Genomic DNA, 22,312 nt, shown 5'->3' with positions numbered 1-22,312 from the left:
TATAGGAGAAAACCAATCAGCTGTACCATGTGATAATGATGTCATTAGGTCAGAGTTAGACCTATTGGACTGCGCCATCTAGAGTTTCATGCCAGAACTCTGTATTAAAAGCTATTTTAAAATGGTAAAAATATTACAGTTTTTACTGTATTTTCGATCAAATAAATACAGCCTCAGTGAAAATAAGAGACTTCTTTTAAAAAAACAAAATGTTGAGCAGAAGTGTAAAATAAATATGTTAAAACATATTGAAAAAGGTCAGTGGACAATAGTAAATTAAATGATATCATTGCTGTCTCAAGTCCACAGTCCTTTAGTGACACATTCCTGTAGTGAACTTTCCATAAATATCCCAAGATGACAACCCAGTTCCCTCAGTAATGCCACACACTGTATCTGTGCAATAATAGCCTTACTGGAAATGATAAGAAGTTGGTTTCTTGTAAATGCATCATTTATCATTTTATGACCGTGGAATTTGCACTTGGTCTTGTGAAGGTAAGAATGTTGATAAAAGCCATAAAGTCTAATATTATTAAAAAAAAATCTCTCCTCATCAGGCCCCTGAATTTTGGGTGCTTTTCCACAAATCGTGAAGACTGGGTAACAAGTTCACTACCTAACGTTTGTAAGTAGTAAGTCTTTCAATGACTGTCTCAGCAAGCTTTATAATTATGAACAAAGGTTCAATCTCTTGTATCCTATACAATTTATGAGCAGCTATAATAAAAAAGAATGCATATACTAGATGTTACACAACTGGTAAGAATCCAGCCAATTAAGGCAAAGCCCTTGAGTCAGAGTTTGCCTGATGCAACACATGCACATGGACTCACACAAACAGACACATGTACAGTACATTCTCTTGAAGTCTGCTGATAATGATGGCAGATGCACCCCCCCCCCCTCAAAGAGATGTCAGTCAGATCTCTGCTGTAATGCATGGAGTTCACATATAATAGAGCACATTTGTCCTGTTTTCACATTCACTGCTGAAAGAGATATGAACTGCCATAGAGAAATATGAACCATGGCCATCTGCCATGATGAATGACAGTCTGTAAAGGGCTGAATGAATTGATCAACAAATACCATGATGTATCTTGTAATAATAAAGGTTTTGTTTTAAAAAGAAAGTATCTCATGCTCAGCAAGTCAGCCTTTGTTTGATCAAAAATACAATGGCATTAAAAACATTAAAATTTTCTACATTATTCTACAAAAGATTATAACTGAAAAATAACATTATAACAGGAAAAAAAACGTTTTCTATTTAAATATTTCCTGTGATGGCAAAGCTGAATTTTCTGCAAAATTAATTAATGTTGAAAACCGTTGTGCTGCTTAATAGTTTTGTGGAAACTGATACTTTTATGGTATTCTTTGTTGAATAATTTGCAATAGAAATCTTATAACAAAGTAACAAATATTTTTAGTCACTTTTGATCAATTTATGCATCCTTGCTGAAAAAAAGTATTCATTTCATTAACCCAAAAAACACTTCCAGAAGGATCATGTAAAGAGCTATACAGAAATAAATAAAATATAAATATTACATATATTTAAATAGAAAACAATTCTTTTAAATTACAATGATACATTTTGTTTCTTTGGATGAAATGCATTCCTTCAGCATTAGTGAAAGTGTACTAGAACCAGATCAGCCCACGTTTAGAGGAATATGGTGTTGGAATATCTTCCTTGTTTTTTGACATTTATTAGACAGGACAGTGAAGAGGGTATCGGATTGGGACATGACACAGTCCAATCCCGAATCCTTCTCTGAAGAGGCACTACGGGCCTTAAATGCCAAGAGCAAGTACCACGGCTGACAACTTCCTAGCAATTTTATTCTAAGCTTGAAGTAAATTGAATATAGTGACCGTATTGAGGTCACTGGTGTTTGCAGCTGTGAGGATGAAATCTTTACCTGTTTCTTGCTGTACTGTGGCCCATCTCAGCCAGGCTGGACCACACTGGCTCCACGTTCTTATTCACCTCTGTGACCCCGATGTCTCCGAGGCTGCTGGGATCTTTTCGGCGGAGCAGGTCGTTTACCTTGGCTCCCATGGCTTTGCCCAAGTTCAGGGCGTTTTTTAGGTGCTGGCTGCCTCCTGTCTTTGATCCTGCAGATGTGTCTGTGGAGGTGCTGCTGCTGGCCAGACGAAAGCTCAGCTTCGGCTGCTCCGCAGCGTTGCAGTTCTCAAACATGCTTTGGTCCACTAAGAAACAAAATAACAAAACGGTTTTCAGACAAAGGGAGGCACTGGGGAACTTTTAATGAAAACATACACATCACATTAACATTTAAAGGTGAGCTGAGACTTCAGAAGCTTTTGTACAGACTTAAATACATGATTGTTTCAAACTGAAAACTGAAGAGTTTTCATTTAACCAATATGTTCAACTGACTCATTTTTTTTTTATGCTTTATGTTTTCTCAGATCTGTAAGATTAAATGTAGGGATGCATTTTCATCTTTTGGCTGATAGCTGATTAACTTTTTAAATAAAAATACATTGGTAACACTTTACAATAAGCTTCCATTAGTTAACAAACTAACAATGAAAAATACTTCTAAAGCATTTATTAATCTTAATGTTGATTCCAACATTTATTCATTCATTTTTAAAATGAAAAGTTTTATCTGTGAATAGATTTAAGCTAACATGGAGTAACAAAGAACAAGTGTATCTTTTATTAACTAATGTTAACAAAAATGAATACTGTAACAAATACATTGCTTAATGTTAATTAATGCATTAGATATAGTAAACAAATGGAACCTCATTGTAAAGTGCAACCAATAAAGTCATAATAATCATTCTAAATGCTACAAGTGGGTTTAAGCATCACAACCATCTGAAATACATGACAACTGGATACTCATTTTAATAAAAAAAAGAAAGAAAAGAAGTTGAACAATAGACAAGTTCATGCAAAAAACTAACAAAACAACAACAACAACAACAACAACAAAAACCCAAACAATGACACCAACATTGGCAGAAAATGGCCATCAATATAAAATGAAATTAAAAACAGCATTTGTCAGGTCACAAGAATTCATGTTTCTTACCTCAGAACCATTATTTCATGGTTGGCATTTGAGTGCAAAGAGAACATCATTTATTGTTTACAGCCAACAATACAGTATATTAATGCTCATACATGCAACTAGAATAGTATTCATAGGCCAATGGACGTCACAAATGTTAAAAAATAAAATAAATAACACCAAGCTTTTACCTTTTAAAAGGTGACTGAAGATAGGGAGACTGACAATGACAAAGATGGAAATATTTGCAATTTGCCAACAAAGGCAGCCCTGACACTTCAACTTCAGCTTCAATTTAGGCCATTCAAATCGGTTCACAATAAAAGCTGTATATTAGTCTGGCTCTAACCAAATGTGATTTTAAGAAACGCTTGAAGGCATTTGATGTGGCATATTTATTTTCAGCTTGTTAAACTCAAACAGTTTCAACACTTGCTCATGGAAGAGTACGAATTTTCATTAGCTTCTGACAGTCTCTCAGCGACAACAAGCCCGGGCCACATACGAGACTAGAGAGGCTTTTCCACACAAATATTTGACAAAGAGAAGTTATTTTGATGCTGACAATGTCTTGGCTCTGCAGGCAAGGCAAACAGATGAATGAGGGAAATTTGTGTGCCAAAAACAGCATGTTGTTGTCATGGTAATCAGGGGAAGAAAATGACAACAAAAAACCCCACAACTTACCATTTGCGACGGGTCTGCTTTTCTTTTCCAGATATGCCACTGGGTAACAAGACCAGCTAAAATCATTCACAGGATTGATCTTCAAAATGCGAGTCATCACACTGAATTAATTCGGCTATGAAGCTGAAACTAGCACAACATGCTGCTTCTGTATATTAAGGACTAGAGAGAAATGAGCAGGAGAAAAGAACATACTCATCTGTGTTTTTTTGTGATTGTATCATTGCATATATTTATCAGTGGTAGCACACCAATAGGGCCATCTGACGTCTGAATGAAATAATTGATGCCCATGCTACGAAGCACTTCACTGACTGACATGATATTTCATCTGCTAATGATACAATACCCAGACTAGTTCAGCTATGTTTGTGAGAAGTATCAGCCTCAGACAGGCCACCCACAGCCCACCCACATTTCCTTCACTGACCGCCTGATGCATATCACACACAAACACACACACACACACACACACACACACAATTTTGAGAGTAACAGCATGATTTTTACTAGTGGTTGACCGATATATCTCCTGATATATCGGCCGATGTTTGGAATTTTCCAAATATCGTTATCAGCCGATACGTTTTTCTGCTTGTCAGATGTATTCGTTACTGGAATGGCAGTGCCTGAGTGCGCACAGCTCACATTCTCTCTCTTGTTGGCTTCGTTGTTAACGGTTCTGTCTAACATGGATAAAAGCCAGTCTAATAATCAGATACTACAAGTTTTATAATGGTTGCTTTTACATTATTAGTAATAGAAAGGCAAACATTAAAAAACGTTTGAGTTTGCCATCAGCATTAAGCAAATACGCATTTATATCATTTAAACAAATCTTTGAATGGCTAATGGACATTTAATTTCACAAACCTTGCAAACTTGGTCGAATCCAGCTGTGAGATCTTGTGAAGTATGCATGTGTATCCAGCATGATTGCGTGTTCTCTGCGTGATGGTCAGTCCATGTTAATTTAACGTTTTAAACTTTCACCTCGTGATTTCAAATTATGCTGTGCTTTATGCATTTGCCCACTGTCATATTCATGTCATTTTCACTGAGTTCTGTATGTAAAATTAGTGTTACCCTGGCTTTTACCCTCCTATACATCTCTTTCCATTCAAGAGTTATAGGCATTCCAATTGGGCAAAAAACTAGGATTAGCTCACAAAAAGCTGGCTTTTAAAAAGTTCAAAATACCCAACATTTCATGATCTATGGGTTTTGTGGGTCATTAGCCAAATATTCCAACAAACTTGAGCCTGTTTAGTTATGAGAAATGTCATACTTTTGATCACTGTAGCGCCCTTATCAGGCTGATTGGGTTGAGCCTTGGTAATGTTTTAGACGGCAAGAGTCCTATTGTCCCTCCAATTTTCAAGTCTCATCGACTAATGGTTTGGTGTCCCGGTCTGCTTTAGCTGGAGAATGCTGATCCTTGGGCATTCTAACTTTACAATAGGGTTTCAGCAATATGCTCTTGAACTCCTAAAGAGTATTTTTGTACAGTCTATTATTCCATTTCAGTATAATCCATTTCAGATTTATCTGTCCCAAAAATGCAACTAAAACAAAGAGTGGTTGGTTGGGTTATATGTTATTTAACCTCATCCTGTCCAAGAGGGTAGTTTTCAGTCAGAATACATGGAAACAGGACCAGTCTTTATGCTGAAAATCTCAAGTATGGTTTAGTGAGACAAAATTTTGAGTGAGGAAGACCGAAAGGAGGATATATAGCAAATCATCAGCTTGCAATTTTGAGCGTGACACAGTGATCATTGGTTTTGATCCTTCTCCACAGGGCTGGCCATTATTGTGTAGCTCTAGGCTGCAGTTTAAAATACCTCACTGAGACTCTGCCACAGTAGCTAATGTTAGGAGGGCATCTGACACGCTGCTATTCTGGGCTGGTTTATGAGCTCCTGATGTGTCCCAGCAGGAAACCTCTGGACCAAACGCTGTCCAGCACACACATCCACGGGGCCACATGGTACAGGGCTGCGGCTCTTTTTGACCAAGAATTTCCATGACATTTCCAGCTGTTTGAGTTTAGTGCATGAAGACATTAAAAATCATTTTACAACATGCACTTACATTTTTTTTTTATTATTAAATATTTTAGCGTTTATATAAAATCTTCGAAAATATAATTGTTTTAGAAATTATAATAGCATGCATTTAAATTTTTTACTGATTAATTATTTTAGTGTTATATAATATAATATAAAATTATATAAAAATATAAAATTCAAATATATACAAATCATAATTTCAGAAATGTATATATAAATAAATATACATCTCAAATATTTCTAAATATTTAGTTTTATATTTTTAATGTCTTAGAAAAGACATCCTATTTGATGTATAAATAAATGGAAATATATGAAGACATATTTCTATATTTATAAACCATATAAAACCTGGTCACTTTTAGGTATGATTATTTTTGTATGTAATGATGCGCTCCATCATATAATAAGAATCAAAAATGAATTGATGAAGATAGGTCAAAAGCCTACTACCTCTACATGGACAAACTGGAGAATAACAATGAATAAATAAAGCAATTTAACCCATTATCTCCAAGTTAGATGACCTAGATGTTCAGGTCAGCAGAAGATGGGTCAAACATCAATATTTCATTTGAACACCCTTTCTAGCATGAATCTTTAAATACAAGGGCAGGGGGATGGGAAAATAGAGTTCTGGAACCCTGGATAAATCATGATGAGAGGGTCAAGGTGGACTAACTCAAAATGCATTTGCACTAACTGACTCCCTATTATAAACTCAATCATTAACACAAATTAGGTGGAGCACCATAGTGGCACTGTCACAGCGGCCCAGAATATAAGCATCAATTTCAGGACTCCTAAATGAAAAGGGCAGAGAACTTCACAAGTAACCTGCACTGTTAGGACTATCCATTAGCTTTATCTCTGTTGAACAGCACTGCTGGCTGACTAGTCTCCTTGGTACTGTAGATATACTGTAGCACATATAAGGGTAGAAAGGAAGTAAATGAATAAAAATCCCCAAAAGAGCAACAAAAACAACCCCACCCAAAACCGTAGATGGCATGGAAACTTTTCTGGTCAATAGCTATTTGTATGTTAAGCAGCATGCTGAAAACTACAGAAGCACTTTGGAAAATGCATTGTTAAGAAAAGGATTTTGAAAGACCATAAATCTCAAAAAATGTCAGAACAGTCTTACAATTAAGGTGAGACCAAACAGCAGCACAAAACACCTCCACATCTACTTTTGAAATGTTATTATGGCAATGTTCTGCTACTGGAGAGAAAAAATAACCGTGAACATAACAGGAGACAATGCCCCCATTTTCATTCGACTTCAAATCTCAGATCAATAATTAATCAAAGGTTCCGACACATCAATGTCAAGCAGTAACATGCATGCAATGCAACTATCTGCAAGTTAAGCACTGATGAAATACAGGAATATGGAGAAAGTAGAAGGTGATGCCAGATAATGACAGCTTTTTTACTTGATTGACGGTCATGTGTCTTTGAAGAATTCATTTGAACCCGATTGGACTAACGGCTCGTAACGGTGCATTCTACGAATATAGCTGATGTGTCACCCTTGTGGGACATAAAGGAGTCGAAATCAATTGAATTATATTGGAGTTCACTTTTTAACATGAAGGATTTTTTCCACCCAAGTACAGCGAAGTGCCCTAGATCTCCTTGGGCATCCCTGTAGATAGTAATGTCAAATTTTGTAATCCTGACCGGAAATAGAATAAATATGGTGGCCCAGTAGTGCACAACACTCACACGCACGCACGCACACAAAATCACAACACAATGCACAGGACTAATTTTGTTGTGCTGTGCTGATTTCAGTTGTGTTGAGCTAATTCCATTGGTTTGCGGCTTGTTTCCATTGTGTTACCGCTTGTTTGTTGTGTTGTGCTAATTTTGTTGTGTTTCAGCTTGTTTGTTGTGTTGTGCTAATTTCATTGCATTGCGGCTTGTTTTCCGTTGTGTTGTGATGTTTGCATTTGTGTTGCAGCTTGTTTCTCGTGTTGCGCTAATTTCTTTGTGTAGTGGCTTGTTTACGTTACTTTGTGCTAATTTCATTGTGTTGTGGCTTGTTTCCATTGTGTTGTCATAGTTTGCATTTGTGTTGGAGCTTGTTTCCATTGTGTTGTGCTAATTTTGTCGTGTTGCGCTAATTTCACTGTGTTGTGGCTTATTTCTGTTGCATTGTGCTAATTTCGTTGTGTTATGGCTTATTTCTGTTGTGTGGGGGTTTGTTCCAGTTGTGTTGTGCTAATTTCATGGGTTGTGGCTTTTTTCCATTGTGTTGTGCACAATATACTGGGCCACTGTAAATAAAGGTTTATGGTCTCTACAATAGTTGGAGCTCAACACTTCAAACTAAAGTACCGTGGCAACTTCAGGAGAAATTCAGGAGAATGTTCTCAAAAGCCTTCAGAGCAAGCAGGTGGGCACGGGCATGAGCCTCTAATTCAGAGGCATCCGAGTTTCCAAAAGCTTCTCTCAGAAGCGGGAGCTGTACTAAAATGAGATGTGATATTATTATGCAATTTCAATTACGCCGCAGGGAGAAGGATCAATCCGACAGCCGCTCATTTCCCTGAGCGAGCAAAGATGAGACCGGGACGCTCCAGAACATCCTTTAAATTACACAGCGATTCAGATGGTGTTCTCTGCACTTGCTGGTTTAGTGAGCGCATACACGTTTTAGTGGTTATTTCTATTTCTTGAAAAAGCTGTGCGTGCATATGGCGTCTGAAGCGTTTCCATTCGCCTGCCAGCGATTCTTGGAATTGCAGAACACCTGAACTACAGTTTAAGTAGGAAAGTCAATCAAATGTATTCATGATAGATATATGTGTAACTTAACTAGTGTGCACTGCTAAATAAATGCCAGATTGTGTAGGCACTTTAAAAAGCTAGTTCAAATAACTCCTTGATCTGTTAATTCAGCACAATGCATGTTACCCAACATTCATTGAGAATGACTCTCACAATGAATGAACACAGTCTAACAGTGTCATTGCAAATCTCTTGAAAATTACACAACTCAATTAAAATGGCTTTAAAATGAGTCATATACTTTGAAAACTTGCAGTTACCTTCAGGAGGGGCAATTCGAGGTTTATTATTCGTGACACCAAAGGCTGTTTTCTGTGGAATAATTATTGAATTATTTATTTCTCGAAAACTAACGGTGGCCAGGATTCAAGGACAAGATCAATGATGCTTCCACGGGCATCAGTATCATATGAAAATAAATTCACTGCCAAAGTACTAGTGTTTTGCCTGGTTTTCATGCCATTGCCATGCATTTGCCAGGGCGGTTCTAAGCAAATTACTTTTCTTATTAAAAAAATAAAAAATATGACAATGACAATTTAGACCCCAGCTCACAGCAGGGTCTTGGCCTCCAGATAAGGACTGATCAGATTGATCAGGACCCTCATTATAGACGTAGCGAAGAATCTGTGAGAAGATTGTTACAAGCCTAAAGGAAATTTAAAGAAGAAAAATTCTTAAATTTAGTTTTCTTGGTGGAAAGAAAGAAGAAAAGATATTAGTGCATAAATGGAGGAAAATACAGACATTTAAGACTAAACCAACAACAGAAAGTGCTTTCAATGTGCTTTATGTGTGGGAAGAATTGCTCACCACTCTATTATTACCAGTCTAATTGTGTGCACTTGTCTGCCTCTTTAAATGACACACAGAGAGAAACAGAGAGAGCGAGAGGGGGAAAAACTGGAAAATATAAACAGAGAGGTTAAAGAGTCAGCAGTTTATCAGAGAGATACAGGTAAGACAACGAAATAGCACTTTTTAGAAGCACAGAAAAACTAAACACAAGAAAGCAAAACGTGTACAAAAGTTAATTTGTGAAGCAGTCAGACACGACAAGCTCTTCTGAGTATGAAAATAATGAATAAGGGACGTGGGTTGTGAAAACTCTGACACTCTAATTGGGGTTCCTGTTGGTAAAGATCTGACCGGTTTAGACGCCTCGTTACCCTTAGGGTATAATTAGCTTAGCGTCCTCAGTCCACAGTCATTCAATTAAGAGTCTGTTCTGTCGTGCATGCTAAAACAGATGTAGCTGCGTAATTGTCTTCCTTCTGAGCACTTCTGATGAAAGGTGATCTAAGTGGCAGAGCATATCAGTGCAAACATGCCTAATACCGCCCAGGAACAAACCCGCGACTTGTACAACTGATGTCATAGATACAACATCACAGGCTCATGTATAAAATTTTTTCTTTTTTTTCACTTGTATACCTTGCAGTTTAAAACAAATACTTGTTTGTGAATAACCAGCAATTGTCTGTAGACTCTTAAAGAGTGTTAACACATACAGCGGTTTCCGACGTCAAAGCCAATGGTGGCATTAGAAAGTTGGAGTGTCCAGGGATGCAACAGAGTTTAACTTTATGCAAATGAGTATTTATGCGATGTGGCAGCTACCAATAGGAGAGAAGATGCTGGTGAACATGTGATCTGCCTACTGTGAATGAATTTTTCTATATTTGTCTTTTTTGTGTTTTTTTCTATCAGTCCCTGTCCACATGCAAGGATATGAAATATTATGGCTTTACAATATTTTTCAATCTGTTAAAAACAATTCTATCAATCATTCAGAAGAAGGGATGGCCATTAAGACCAACTATATAAGACACCTAGCGACCTCCATCGCTGTGTGTGAACGTTCCATTAGAGATACAGGATTCTGGCATCTGATGTGTGTCCATAAACTTTAGAATGGAGACAATAGTATTTTACTATGCTTTAATTAAATGTGACAAACTAAACGGCCACCAAACGTTAATGTTACCTTGGTCTCCCAGATTCATCAGCAGTACAAACAGCGGTAGACGGTTTGACAATATTGACACTGATCGACTTGAATCTTCTAAGCAAAGCATCAAGCAGTGTTTTTCTAAGAGCGCAAAATCACATTAAACAGCAATTTCATCCTCCAAGCAGTCAGAGGGGCCGTGTTTGTTGAGCACATTAAGCAGACGCAGGGTGCTCTCGTCCTGCTGTCCCCAGCTTTCATCACTCTCATCTGTGTTTGATTCGTACTCGGATGCGATTCCCGACTCGCGGAATTTTAGCAGCTCGAGGCTACCCAGAAGCTCATCCCGTGATGAGGGCGAGACGCCTTGGGATGGTGTGTCGGGACTCTCTTCCTGTTGGGGTGGTCCCGGAAGAAAGCGGAAACACTCAAACTTGATCAAGCACTGGTCCCTACCTATTGGACTGCCCAGCGGCAGGGATAGCTGTGTCCCATCGTTGAGTGGAGGAAGGATGGCGTCCTCTGGGCTTGGGGTGGTGGGGTCGCATAGGATGGGGGGAACGTTCGCACGGAAGGTGATTTCCAGGAGACTGTCTTGGGATCCCACTGTTAAGAGAAAGGAGGAGACCGAAAATTTATTCAACTTTTTCTAATTATACTATCTAAAAAAACAAACAAAAAAATTCATATCAAAACATATTTCAATGTTTCAATGCATCTATTTTCTCTTTTCATCTATGGACAAAAAATATATTTTAATGAATGCAGAGGTTTTTAAACAAGTTTCTTATGCTCATCAAGGCTGCATTTATTTACATATAATAATAATAATAATAATAATAATAATAATTAAGTGTGTGTGTTTGTGTGTGTGTGTGTGTGTGTGTATATTATATATATATATATATATATATATATATATACACACACACACACACACACACACACACATATATATATATATATATATATATATATATATACACACACACACACACACACACACACACACACACAGACACACACACACTTAAAAATATGATTTATTCCTGCATTCAGTGTCACATGATCTTCCAGAAATCATTCTAATATGTTGATTCATAATCAGTGTTGGAAACCGATGTGCTGCTTCATATTTTTGGGAACTGTGATACTTTTTACTGGATTATCTGATAAAATGTAAAACAAACAAACAAACAAAAAAAACTTAACCAAAGGTTACAAAAAATATTAAGCAGCACAACAGTTTAAACCGTTATAATAAATAAGCATATTGGAATGATTTCTCAAGAATAATTTGACAATGTAGAGTGTCGGAAACCAATTATTAGAAGAAAAAGAAATCTGTATTTTTGATCATATGAATACACCCTTGATGAGCTTAAGAGATTTAAAAAAGGCATTTCATAAAATACTACATATTTTCAAAATCAACTAGGTGGTGGGCTGCCTAAAGAATCTCGGTATTAATAAGTATGAATAATAAGTAAACCCTGAAATGACGTCAGCCTCTTACATTCAAAAACAGTGCAACAGAATTGAACCATCAACATCAAGCTGTTGGCTGACCACTAGATATAACTACTGAAAGAATCAATCACCATCATGCATTCTCAGTGTTAAAACTTTTTAATTCATTTCTAAACTACTTTTTCAAAGTACCTTAGTACTGTATGAAAAAAAAAACTGGGGTTCAGTCTTTTCACTCTCTTTTCTCCGTGGATGTCATCTGCCTTCCTTCATATTATATAACGCTTCATAATGTCACTCCTGCTCCACTTTTTTCCCTTTTCTTCTGCTACAGTGGGTTTATAACAGTGCTCCTACCTCTGCAACATATCCTCACCTGCCCTCTCTGAATAGATCTGATGTGTTTCAGCAGCTTTCTTTCATTCTTGCCTTTTCACTCAGACCCTCCCATCTGTTCCACCTCTCTCCCCATCACATACAATTTCTCTTTGCCTTTTAACTTCTCTCCCATCGTGGCACTCCACAGGGGTTAATTTCATGCTTAGTTTAAAGTACACTTTCATTTAGACCAGCAGCACCTGGAGATGAGCTGTTTTTCACATTAGCCCGTATGATAAAGCGTTTTCATCCATGACTGTCCCAACAGCCACATTTAAGTCACCTTGTAAAAAATATTTTAATGGATGCAGAAGGTCAACAGAAAATGCTTTACTGAAACACAGACACAGGAATTTCTGATACATGCAGCATGATTGCTTGAAAAGTCCGGCCCGAAATGTAAAGTGCAATGTGAGTCCAGGTCACTAAGGGAGTGAGAAGCTTGGTTCAAGGCAACCATTCCTAGTGTGAGTGAAAATCTGCTACAAAAACAATGGAGGTTTTTAAAGTTACTCCCCAACAGTGATGAATACAGGAAATCATACTCACTAGAGCCATTCCCAGCCAGCTTGAGCTCCAGATCCTGAATCTGTTTGACCAGGAGAGAAATATGCTGCAGTAGGTCCTTATTCTGCAGCAGCAGCTGGTGAACTCGAGCCTGGGCCTCAATCCTCGCTGCAGCTTCTGCAGAGAGCTGATCCTTCAGCAGATGAACCTGAGGAACAAACCAAAGTATGCATGCTTAACTACAGCAGAATTTTCTACCAGCCAACACAGAGACCTCCAGCAGTTAATATGCTGTATTATCCTAGAGTCGCCTCTACTAAGAACAAAAACTCCAACCGGCTCAGTGTACTTTTCAACTCCAACTCAAAAGCATTATGCAAATTTAAAGTGATGCTTTAAAAAAATTAAAAGAAGAAAAAGTTTTAGTGTTTCATTTGATTAAACTTTTAGGCCATTATTTCATAATTAATACCAGAATTTGCCTTTGTTCAGCTTCGGAAGAATATGTCTGAACACACTGGGATCCTGTCTAGGTTTCAAGAGTTCAAGGAAATGAAAATAAATATTTTATTGTTATTCTGAGAATTTCAAAGTCCTACTTGAATTTATGTATTTATTTAAGGTTAAACATCTTTAAAAGATTTTTAACTACAATCACCCCATTATACAATTTGGTATGCGGTTCTATTGAATTTATTTTGAATGCATTTATATTTAATATGAAAAAATGAATGGCAAACTTTATAAAGTCTTACTATGAAGGTCATCTCAGTTACTGTGTAGGTAGTGGCATTCATTCAAAATTAAAGAGTGCTTTCAAATGAAAAGCTTCTTTAACACCACATCATAAAATAACTTTAAAAATATATATTTTAGGTTTCTCATATCAGCTGTATTTTAATGATCTAATGAGTAATGATGAAATATGAAGAGCAACAGTGGAAGGACAAATGCCTTTTTTGTTTTATCTGTAAAAAAAAAAATATATATATATATGTAGTATAGCAAAAAAAGTATACATAAATATATTAAAAATAATTAACAAATAAGCCATTAAATATTACAGATAAATATTATCACTGAATACTTAGGAGTATTCAATTTACACAGCTTTAGTCAAGTATTAATTAACATAATTCTAGATAAAGGAATTATCTGGAATACTCTAACAAGCCTCCATTTCCAGAAGTATCAGAAAAGGTCCTCCACACATATTGTTATGAATTACTGCTTGGTTTGTCCGGCTAAAGACAAATGGCCAGCTATAAAGATTTCCAAAGCGATTATGATGCACTTGAGTGTCCTTCATAAGTACTACGATTCTATCTAGCGATAGACGGGTGAATCCATTTCCGCCAGTGGCTTATCCTGGGCACAGTCTAAGTGTCTGTTTGCTTCTAAAGCCACCGTGGCCACCCTCCAAGGGGTCCGGGGTGATTTATGACCCAGCTTAAACAGCGTGCCTGTTCGTGCTGCCTGCCCTTAAGAACAATACATTCTCCAGACAAAGCCAATGAGTCATCAAGATCAGGCCAGCAGGGAGTAGAGCAAAAATTTGAGGAAAAAAAAAAAATGACCATACTGTAAATGTAGACTGATCAGGTTGAGCCGCTTGCCATCAGTTCTCGAGTGTAGTGCGTATGTATATACGTGTGTGTTTTCTGACAAAGAGCGATTGTCTTTGGGAGAAGAGCTGCCTACCATGACAAAAGATGTTGTTTTCAAAAGGGTATTGGATGTAAATGTATACAAGCCTCATATTTCATGCTGTCATGATTTTATATCTCAATCTTAGTGGGGTACATTCATCAGCAAGGCAAGTCAGGGTAAATGTTGGAGTCCATCATTTTCTCTGATCACATACAGAAGCAGTATTTCTTTTCCTTGTCTTTAAAAAAGTAAACAACCAAAGCAGAAATGAAGAACTGTTTAACATCAACACATCGCCACTGCAATCAGTTATTCTTCGTTTCATTTTCACATCTACTAATTAAGCGATTAAAAGTTCACTGTCCAATTATGGCGACAAAATGAAAAGAGACTGTATGGCAGAAAAGATTAACAATATTTTCTGGCAGTAATGTTAGCATATATCATGAGGAATATCATTGATAGTGCTGTTGTAAAAAACAAGGCGTTTAAAAAGTAAATAGAGCAGAGTCTGTTTCAACATGAAGAACATGAATTTCAACAACATTAGCAGGTTTAAAGTCTCTAAGGTGAGTCCAAGTAGGCAAGTGCAGGGATCAACTGTTTTTAGCCTGATTACTCCTCATTATCTTATGTTATGGTATTATCATGGTATTGTATTGAATTTATTGCAGAACAGTTTGAAATTAACTTAATTTTCTTTATTGGCAAGTTGCAGTTACGTTTTAAATCCCAAATTGGCCTTTAAAAACAAAATGTGTCATAAAGGGACAGGAAAACTGACACGTTCAGGTCCAGAAAATTAGTAAGGACATAAAATAGTCCATGTGCCATCAGTGGTTCAACCATAATGTTAAGAAGATACGAGAAATACTTTATGTGCAAAAAGAAAACAAGTGTAGCCTTGAATATGTCACTGTGATGCTGTCTATGCAGTGTCAGAAAGCTCTCGGATTTCATAAAAAAAAAATGTATTTGTGTTCTGAAGATGAAGGAAGGTCTTATGACATGAGGGTGAGTAATTAATAACAGAATTTTCATTTCTGGGAGAACCATCCTTTTAAAACCAAACCAAACCACAAACCAGAAAAGAAAAGAAAAGAACAAAAAACAACAATCAGAGCCCTCACAATCCTTCTTACTTTTGGATGAAAGTTCATGGGTAAGGAATGATCAATGCTCAGTCTGCATGCACTAGTCTTACGAAACACCCCTAAACCTCACATTTACAGTTTTCTAAACCCTTTTCCATGTTTTCTTAAGAGAACCGATTTAATGGCACTAGCACATCAACAAATGATTCACTTTCGCTGACATAACTTAGAGAGCTCTAAAAAAATGTAATTTGTGTGATTCATATTCTAACAATCTATTTAAATCAGATATATTTAAAGTGGAGGCTTTCATGACCATAGTAATTTCAAAGCACAAATGTAATCTTTTTTTTTCTTCCACTGCACTGTAGTCATTACAAGGTTTTTATGGTGCTGTTTATTCCATTGTTGCTGCCCTCAAATGGCACAAAGAAATTACATCAAATATTTCAGGACTGCTTTTCCTTTAAAGAGCACATTGAAAGCTGCAATAGGGCATGAAAAAAAAAATAAGTGGAAAACAAGCCGATCATATATATATACACACACATTTATATATATATATACACACATATATATATGTGTGTGTATATATATATATATATATATATATATATATATATATATATATATATATATATATATATATATATATATATATATATATATATATATATATATATACACACACACACACACATATATACACACACACACACACATACATATATATATATATATATATATACATATATATATATATATATACACAGTATTGTTCAAAATAATAGCAGTGCAATGTGACTAACCAGAATAATCAAGGTTTTTAGTATATTTTTTATTGCTACGTGGCAAACAAGTTACCAGTAGGTTCAGTAGATTGTCAGAAAACAAACAAGACCCAGCATTCATGATATGCACGCTCTTAAGGCTGTGCAATTGGGCAATTAGTTGAAAGGGGTGTGTTCAAAAAAATAGCAGCTGTTATTCCACTCCATGATTCTTTAACAACATTCCACAATTCATTCACATTTCTTGGTTTTGCTTCAGAAACAGCATTTTTAATATCACCCCACAAGTTCTCAATTGGATTAAGGTCTGGAGATTGGGCTGGCCACTCCATAACATTAATTTTGTTGGTTTGGAACCAAGACTTTGCCCGTTTACTAGTGTGTTTTGGGTCATTGTCTTGTTGAAACAACCATTTCAAGGGCATGTCCTCTTCAGCATAGGGCAACATGACCTCTTCAAGTATTTTAACATATGCAAACTGATCCATGATCCCTGGTATGCGATAAATAGGCCCAACACCATAGTAGGAGAAACATGCCCATATCATGATGCTTGCACCTCCATGCTTCACTGTCTTCACTGTGTACTGTGGCTTGAATTCAGAGTTTGGGGGTCGTCTCACAAACTGCCTGTGGCCCTTGGACCCAAAAAGAACAATTTTACTCTCATCAGTCCACAAAATGTTCCTCCATTTCTCTTTAGGCCAGTTGATGTGTTCTTTGGCAAATTGTAACCTCTTCTGCACATGCCTTTTTTTTAACAGAGGGACTTTGCGGGGGATTCTTGAAAATAGATTAGCTTCACACAGACGTCTTCTAACTGTCACAGTACTTACAGGTAACTCCAGACTGTCTTTGATCATCCTGGAGGTGATCATTGGCTGAGCCTTTGCCATTCTGGTTATTCTTCTATCCATTTTGATGGTTGTCTTCCGTTTTCTTCCACGTCTCTCTGGTTTTGCTCTCCATTTGAAGGCATTGGAGATCATTTTAGCTGAACAGCCTATCATTTTTTGCACCTCTTTATAGGTTTTCCCCTCTCTAATCAACTTTTTAATCAAAGTACGCTGTTCTTCTGAACAATGTCTTGAACGACCCATTTTCCTCAGCTTTCAAAAGCATGTTCAACAAGTGTTGGCTTCATCCTTAAATAGGGGCCACCTGATTCACACCTGTTTCTTCACAAAATTGATGACCTCAGTGATTGAATGCCACACTGCTATTTTTTTGAACACATCCCTTTCAACTAATTCAACTAACTGCCCAATTGCACAGCCTTAAGAGCGTGCATATCATGAATGCTGGGTCTCATTTGTTTTCTGAGAATCTACTGAACCTACTGGTAACTTGTTTGCCACGTAGCAATAAAAAATATACTAAAAACCTTGATTATTCTGGTTAGTCACATTGTACTGCTATTATATATATATATATATATATATATATATATATATATATATATATATATATATATATATATATTTTTTACTAAACAGCAACTGTAACAAGGCCACATTTCTTGATTCCCGAGAAATTTTGCCTGAATTGCTCTCACTCAAACATGGAAAACTGATTTTTGGGAGACTTGACGGGGGTGTCGTTTTTGATAGAAGCCAGATGTGTTTGACTAATTTTATCTGTACTGAACTGTCTAAATGAGAATCTTCCACCAGAATATGATTAAAAGAAACACAAAACACACAAAAACCTTCCTCCACAAATAACCCACTCCACCACTAATCCAGACTTCAGAAAAGCAAATATCGTTTCATCTGCCGATCATTTTCCCTAAGGATGAGAGCCACTGCAAAACAAATGGAGAAATAAATTAATAAGCAACGATTGACTTGTGTGTGCCGCTTTGATAGCGTGCTTCAAAGCGTCTACTCTTCTTCAGTGACTGAAGACGTCACAGCAGCCAAGAGCAAAGCAACAGCTTGTTTCTCTTTGAGTGTGTTGTGAAGCGAATCTGGGAACGTTTTCAACTGGCTGGCTTTGCTTATCAGAGTTATGACAGGACGGACATCCCTGACTATCCTCAACACACCTCAAAGCGACAGGCAGACACAAAGATGTGGGTCAAAGGAGCGTGGAACTAAATTCCACCCTCTGTAACACCATTCTCAGATCTGTGAAGTGTTCAAGTGTCTTTCACACACACATAAACAAAACAAAACAAAATAAAAAAGCACTTTCTAGAGAGTAGCAGCAAAATATCTCTAAAAAACATAGCTTTCTCCTCCTGCCAAACAATTGGTGTAGAACTGTGGCTAAACAAGCTAACCGCATGCTCTCAAAGGCTGAATACACAAACCAGTCTAGTGCCAGAAAGAATGAAAATGCTTCAGACACACAAGACTACAGCTGTTTTAGCACTCCAAGCCATTCACAGCCAGTTCTAATGTGGGGGTTCACATTGAGACCAGAAACAGATTTTCTTTACAGAATAACAATGTTTGGTGAACACCCACATCTCAATTCACAATTAAGAAAAAATATTTCGGATTTCATTGATATATTGAGACAAAACTGCTCAATTACTTTACAAGGCACTAGTTAAGACCTGATAAATAGGCAAGAACGTCAATGCAGAAACATTTTACCCAATTTTCCTGCTCAAATTTCTGGAGGAACACTTATTGTTTGTTTCATGTTTATTTGTTCGAGGGAAAATAAATAAATAAATGAATCACTAACTCACCTTACCCATAAAAAACATAATTAGCATAATGCACAAAGCACATTACAAAAACCCTCTTCAAAAGAATAATACATGTAATTACAGAGGCTAATTAGATGAGCTAGCTGCTCTTTTTAATTATACACCCCCCTGCTATTATACACTGAATTGACTACTAAAAAAACTCAGCTTTGCCATCACAGGAAAAAAATAATTAAAATAGAAAAGCTGCTTTAATTTGTAATTTTAATTTTGATCAATTAAATGCAGTCAAACTTTTGGTGTGAATATTTATACCAAGTTCAAAATGCACACAACAACCAAAATCCTAAATCCACAGCTTCTACAGGTCTATTAAATGTCCATTTAAAGTGCAGTATTGCATTTCCTCCGTCTCACCTGGGCCACGGCCACCTGTGTCTGCTGCTGCTGCTGGGTGAGCTGCTGCTGGAGCAGCTGGAGCTGGTGGTGCACAGACAGAGGAGTGCTGGCCGGCAGCTGACTGCCTGAAGGAAGCAGCAACTTCGGGGAAGCCAGCAGGATGCTGGGCTCTTCTGAGGGCTGGAGAAAAAGAGAGAGAACAGTCCTATTGTCAAGATCTGTAATTAATCTACATGTTCATCATTATTATTAGAGTATAAAAAAATTCTTCTGAAGCCATTTGATAACTTTGTGTGAGGATAAGGAATGACATGTACAAGCAGAATAAGTTTAAAAGGCATTAAAACCGACAATGCAGAATTAGCAAGAGCCTTTAATAATCAGGAAAATCACAATACAAACCAGTTTAGCAGTCATTAGAGAACAAAAAACTTATTTTCATCCCCTGTGCTTTATGCCAATGTCTTCATCTTAAAAACAACTGCATGCTTGCCATTAGGATACAAGGCAGCGCTCTGACCAGCTCTGTGGTCGGCCCCTACTGAGGCTCAGATATTAATTACAGTAGCACTTGCAGCTTGTGTAGCTGTGCAAACAAACAGAGCTCAGAAGGATGGGAGGCAGTCAACTGTGACAAATTATTAGTTTTACCCTACACGGCCAACTTATTTATACCCCAGTCGGGATGAAAGTATGGTAATGCCAGTTGTCAGATATTGACCTCCCACGTTCAGAATGAGGGACTGAGTATGAAAGCCGCAGCAGCAGCGGCCAGAGATAAGACTGATTTGGGCTGAGATTGATGCGCCGCAAAGAGCCCTTTGAAATATTCAGGCATTGCCTGGTGCTGAATCACTAAACGGATGGCTAGACACACCAAACCAGACCTCAGTCTTTTGAAAAATCTAACATGAGCATCTAGTAGACATAAAACTGATATGAACCTCCTAAAGCATTTCAAGGGTCATTATATTTTCTTTCTTTCTTTTCCCACGCCAAACTTAAAATGTTCCCGCAATTTAATGTGACAAGAATGCTGTTCGAACCTGATTTGGTTGTGCTTCAAAGCATTGCTTTTGGAGTGGTCTATACTTTTACATTGTTACACAAAAATAAACTGTTCTTTTGAACTTTCCATTCATTAAAGAAAACTAAAAAAAATGAATCACGGTTTCCACAAATAAAAATGTAGCCATCACATTTTCAACATTAATAATAATAATAAATATAAATGTTTCTTGAGCACCAAATCAGCATGAGACACTGAATAGTTAAGAAATGGCTTTGGAAAATTCAGCTTTGCCATCACAGAAATAAATGACACTTTAAAATAAATTAACATTTATAATAGTTAAATTGAAGTAATAGTTCATCATATTTGTGACTTTACTGTATTTGATCAAATACATGCAGCTTTGGTGAGCATAAGAGACTGGGAAACGACACGTAGTCTAATCTAAATGATTATTGTGTTTTAACTGGTTTTGAGAATGGTGAATGAGGCCTATTATTTCCAGACTGGATGACCCTATAGTGGCAGAAAAATTACATTTTCCTTTAAACAATTCATGATCAAATGGCAAAAATTTCTTTTTTTAATATTCCCAGAAAACCATGCATCCAGCGAAGGAGGCTTTTATTTAAGACTGATGTCAAATAAGACTCCAGGCAGTATATTGGGGAAGAGGTGTTTTTCATTTCTCACATATTGGCTTGGAGTGGTGGTTCAGGTCGCCTGATGAGGACTTCCTTCTGTGTGTGTCTACTGACAGCTGTTTATGTGAGCAGTGCTGCAGAATGGCGTGCTGTAAACAACACCTGCTCTCACAGACGCCTCACAGTGAATCCACCTCAGCCGGAGACATCCACTGAATTCATAGCTTGAAAAATCTGCATGGTGCGTCTGGGGAAAATATTCTGCGAATTATATTACTGGCCATCTTATGATAATGATACAAACGGAAAAACTGAAGATAAGCGTGACTCTGCTGATAAAATATTTGCTACTTTTGTGCTGTGCAAGTTTGAAGTCATCTTATCATGAAGCATAAACGAACAAAATCATGTTATGAACAGAGTGTCTGGACTGAGCACACTGCAACTGTCTGAAAACAAGCACGGGAAGAAGTTCTGACGAGCTTAATGAATATTTTCTTAATGAATTAGCACACTCTTAATCAATTATTCATTGATGAATATATTTGACAGACTTCAAATTGTACATGTAAATGCTGCCGAAACAAATCCTTGATGTGAGAGACAGACTAAAAGGGCTTTTCATGCTTTCTGAGACACCAGATAAAACCGGCTCTAGAAATGAAAGAAAGAAAAGTTTCTCATTCTTCCGGAATGTGTTTTTCTTGCTGTAACTCAACAAATGCTATGCTTAATAGTTATAACCCCTGCAAATTTAGCATTCAACTACCATTATACCACAGGATGATTTCAAACCGATTTCCAGCTCCATCTACTGAATTGTCACCACTGATAGATACAAAACAAATCTCATGGTTTTAGCTTATGGTGTCAAAAACAAACATTCAAATTAAATGCAATAACCATTTTACTGGAGATATACTTCAAATGAGGCAAATTAGCTACAATTTATTAAATGAAACCATACAATTTCTTTACATTATGGGTAATGGAGTTAGCATAGGCAAAATATATACAATATTAAGTTTGCTATTTAGAACCTAACCAAAAGCAAAGATATCATATTTACAGTACAACTGGTCTTTATTGCATTTATTTCCATACTAAATTGAGATCTGTTGTCTATCCATGTTATTC

At 36.8% G+C, this 22,312-nt stretch overlaps 1 protein-coding gene across 1 annotated transcript in view; it reads right to left on the bottom strand.

The window, feature by feature from the left end:
• Positions 1–22,312, bottom strand: part of LOC127959818 (carboxyl-terminal PDZ ligand of neuronal nitric oxide synthase protein) — a gene marked incomplete at its 5' end in the record, with an annotated part of 40,335 nt that overhangs the window by 4,716 nt on the left and 13,307 nt on the right. Inside the window, 4 exon segments of the mRNA XM_052559204.1 lie at positions 1,932–2,223; positions 11,025–11,174; positions 12,966–13,131; positions 19,538–19,699. Coding sequence (XP_052415164.1) covers positions 1,932–2,223; positions 11,025–11,174; positions 12,966–13,131; positions 19,538–19,699 — 770 coding nt within the window.

This window comes from Carassius gibelio, chromosome B6 (genome assembly GCF_023724105.1).
Source record: "Carassius gibelio isolate Cgi1373 ecotype wild population from Czech Republic chromosome B6, carGib1.2-hapl.c, whole genome shotgun sequence".
In the NCBI taxonomy this organism is placed as follows: Eukaryota; Metazoa; Chordata; class Actinopteri; order Cypriniformes; family Cyprinidae; genus Carassius; species Carassius gibelio.
This window is presented reverse-complemented; position numbering and strand designations above follow the sequence as displayed.